General features: G+C 40.4%; 1 protein-coding gene across 1 annotated transcript; it reads left to right on the top strand.

Moving 5' to 3' along the window:
- LOC133717600 (aspartyl protease family protein At5g10770-like) lies at positions 1-3,035 on the top strand. Its single transcript, XM_062144318.1, has 3 exons — positions 1-261; positions 1,324-1,755; positions 2,003-3,035. Exons 1-3 carry the CDS (start codon positions 66-68, stop codon positions 2,845-2,847), a joined length of 1,473 nt encoding a protein of 490 aa, XP_062000302.1. The 5' UTR covers positions 1-65; the 3' UTR covers positions 2,848-3,035.
- Positions 3,036-3,647: the final 612 nt, after the last annotated feature.

A 3,647-nucleotide genomic window follows, 5' to 3' on the forward strand; every position in this document is an offset into this window, starting at 1 on the left:
ATAAGAGCGTGCTTGCTTCTTGCAGGAGCTAGCCAGCAACTATCATACTGAGTGAAGGCCGGAATATGACTACCATGGCAACTCCCAGTGTTCATTCTGGCTGCTCCTTCCTCGCCAACAAGTACTTGATTTCCTTTTGTGTATTTGTATGCCTTAATATTCTCTCTTCTTTGGACAAGGGCTTCGCTTTGAGTACTCATCAGACAGATGTTCAACTCAGCTCTCTACTACCAGCATCGACCTGCAGCCCCTCCACCAGAGGTGCTCTCTCTCTCTGATCGATGAACTCATGAAAGGGTCAATACTAGTACATACCTCTTGATAAACAGTTTATAAACTTAGGAACTAATAAGCAATCAAGTTTTTGGCAAGGGAGATAGCTTTAAACACGGTATAAAAGTGATAGTAACTAAACTGATTAAAATAAGATTACTCATCAGTGATAGTAACTAAATTCACCTTGTCACTCTTTGCATACGGTTTGTACGATGTAGAAGATAGTGTTTATTAATCCAATGCAAAGAACTAGGATGGATTGATTTACCGAGTCATAATTAGCGACAGAAATACTGTGTTTCTGACATGCTTGCTAATATATATATATATATATATATATATATATATATATATTGGTATTTGGATGTCTTAATAACTTAATTTATTGGATAGTTCTTCTTCTTGCTGCGAAATTCTTTTAATGTTTTTTGGATATATTGCCATGATCTTCTTCTTTTTTCTGCTCTTTGGCGTCCATTTTCATCAAAGAAAAATAACAACCTGATTTATTGCAGTAAACTATTCTTGTCTATGAAAGAGTTGAAAGTTTTTTTTCTCCAGAAAGTGTGTGTGATAATTGATCGATGAGCTAAACATAACCACGATCCTTAATGAAACTTAATTTGACACAATCATATAACTGAATTCGACTACGATTGCCCAACTACAGAGTAGAGAAAGAGATCGAAGCACAAAAGGATGAGATAAAGACATGCTGTGAGTTTAGAGTTGCTTGAATTCCCACTTGGGAAAGTTACATAATGATTTCTTTTTGGAAGCTTATATTCATCAATTTGTTTAGTTGTTTTGGTCATTTGGTGACCACTGGGCCCATATATAAGCAGGTACGACACAAATTGCCAGCAGACATGCCACTAATCAATCATGCTATTGCCTAGCTAGCTCGATCAGCTACTATACCCACAAATATTACCAAATTCTAATATTCTATTTATATTATCATTATTAAAGATTAACCACAACGTAACGCATGTCATATATAATTAGTGCATATATGAAAGGGAAATAATCTGCTTTCATCACCAGGTCATGATAAGAAGAAGGCAACACTTAAAGTGGTACACAGGCATGGTCCATGCTCTAAGATGTCCCAGCCTAACCAATACAAGACCACAACTCCAACTCACACTCAGATCCTCCAGCAGGACCAAGCCCGAGTCGACTCAATCCACTCCCGGATGGGTGACAACCTAAGGCAAACCGACGCATCCATCCCCGCCAAGTCCGGCAGCGTAGTGGGCTCGGGAAACTACATTGTGACCGTGGGCTTGGGCTCACCCGCAAAACAACTCTCGCTCATATTCGACACCGGGAGCGACCTCACTTGGACTCAGTGTCAACCTTGTGTCAAGTCATGTTACAAACAGAAGGAGCCCATCTTTGACCCATCCCTCTCCAAATCGTATACCAACATTTCCTGTAATTCACCATTCTGCTCTCAACTCATATCAGCCACAGGTAACGTACAACACAGCCACATGAAATTTTTAGTCTTCATATCAGGGAGAGGCTCTAGTGAGGATTTTCAAATCAACGGTTGGATAAGTGGTTAAAATTTTATTTGAATATTAATTGTACATCACACATATCATCTAATTGTTGATTTAAAAGTCCTCATGAAATTCTCATTTTACGGTCCTCACGGGGCGAGTCTCGCCCCTTCATATCATGCATATAACTGATTTGTGATCGACCATCGATGTAGGTACCAAACCTTATTGCTCAAGCGGCACATCAACTTGCGTATACGACATACAATACAGAGATAAATCCTTCTCCGTGGGATTCTTTGCTAAAGAAAGGTTGACACTAACGTCAACGGACTATTTCGACGGGTTTCTCTTCGGCTGTGGCCAAAACAATCAAGGCCTTTTTGGCGGGTCTGCCGGGTTATTGGGCCTGGGCCGCAACAAAATCTCCCTTGTCGAACAGAGCGCCCAAAAGTACGGCCGCTTCTTTTCCTACTGCCTACCCTCAACTTCCTGTGCCACCGGTTACCTCAGCTTCGGAAAAGGCGGCGGACCCTCCAAAGCTGTCAAGTTCACGCCGCTATCCATTGTATCTGGACGCGGGTACTTAGGCGGGTCCTTTTACGGCCTGGATGTCGTTGGAATCAACGTCGGCGGATGTCGGGTATCGATTCCCGCTTCGGTTTTTTCGTCCTCAGGGACCATTATCGACTCAGGGACGATGATAACGCGGCTTCCGGCAACGGCGTACAGCGCTTTGAGGGATGCATTTAAGCGAGGAATGAAAAGCTACCCGCAAGCTGAGGCGCTTTCGATACTGGACACGTGCTACGACCTGAGCGGGAGCAGCAAGGTGTCGTATCCCAAAATAGCGTTCGCTTTCAGCGGTGGATTGACGTTGGATTTGGATGCGACAGGCATATTTTACGTGGCCAGTGCTTCGCAGGTGTGCTTGGCGTTCGCTGGGAATAGTGATGACAGCGACATTGCCATATTTGGGAATGTTCAACAGAAACGGTTGCAGGTGGTGTATGACGTCGCCGGTGGAAAGATTGGATTTTCCCCTGCCGGTTGCCCCTGATGGATCGTAATCAAATTATGTATTATTATTGCTTAGGCTGGCTTGATTAATAACAAACTGATTAAGCCCGGCTACGTAAGTTTGATTTAAAGGATTGCTGATTAAAAGATCGTCGATGGATAGATAATCTGGAAGAAAGTTGTACATCAGTAAGGGTATAATTTATAGTGAACTCTCTCCTTGCTTTGTTTTTTGGGCTTGAATGCTGTTGTTCATTTCATTGAGCCCTTTCACAACCGAAGATATTCCCAAGTGTCATTATAGTCATGTTTGTAGAATGGTAGTCATCCAAGAGACCAAGATAGTTGAACAAAATTTTCTCTATCAATAGTTTTTATAGCAAACTACATATACCCCCTTGATAGGATTTCAAAACACAAAAAACTTGAACATTTAAGGACAAAAGTTTACACTTAAGGACAATATGCTCTCCACTTGCCACATGTCATGAGTTAATTTACTTTTTTACCATTAACTACTTATTTTGACTTGTAATCCCTTTATAAGGATTAAATCTTACAAATAAGGACAATCTGCTCTCCATTTGCCACATGTCATGAGTTAATTTACTTTTTTACCCTTAACTACTCATTTTCACCTCTAATCCCTTTATATTACTTTTTTTTTCTTTTTCTGAGAATAATCCCTTTATGTTACTTTTTTTTTCCTGAGAATAATCTGTTTATATTACTTTTTTTTTCTGAGAATAATTCATTTATGTTATTTCTCAAAAGCAAAAAAAAAAAAAAAAAAATCTTTCTTTTACACGTTGCTAAGAGAAAGAATCTCAGACCTCACTC

Source organism: Rosa rugosa, chromosome 6, assembly GCF_958449725.1.
Source record: "Rosa rugosa chromosome 6, drRosRugo1.1, whole genome shotgun sequence".
Taxonomy (NCBI): domain Eukaryota; kingdom Viridiplantae; phylum Streptophyta; class Magnoliopsida; order Rosales; family Rosaceae; genus Rosa; species Rosa rugosa.

What these genes read in the sequence shown, in the direction of transcription:
- LOC133717600 (XM_062144318.1), top strand. Translation starts at nt 66, where the DNA reads ATGACTACCATGGCAACTCCCAGTGTTCATTCTGGCTGCTCCTTCCTC. An exon ending in CTGCAGCCCCTCCACCAGAG is followed by an intron (nt 262 to 1,323) that starts GTGCTCTCTCTC and finishes TTTCATCACCAG; the next exon opens with GTCATGATAAGAAGAAGGCA. An exon ending in TCAACTCATATCAGCCACAG is followed by an intron (nt 1,756 to 2,002) that starts GTAACGTACAAC and finishes CCATCGATGTAG; the next exon opens with GTACCAAACCTTATTGCTCA.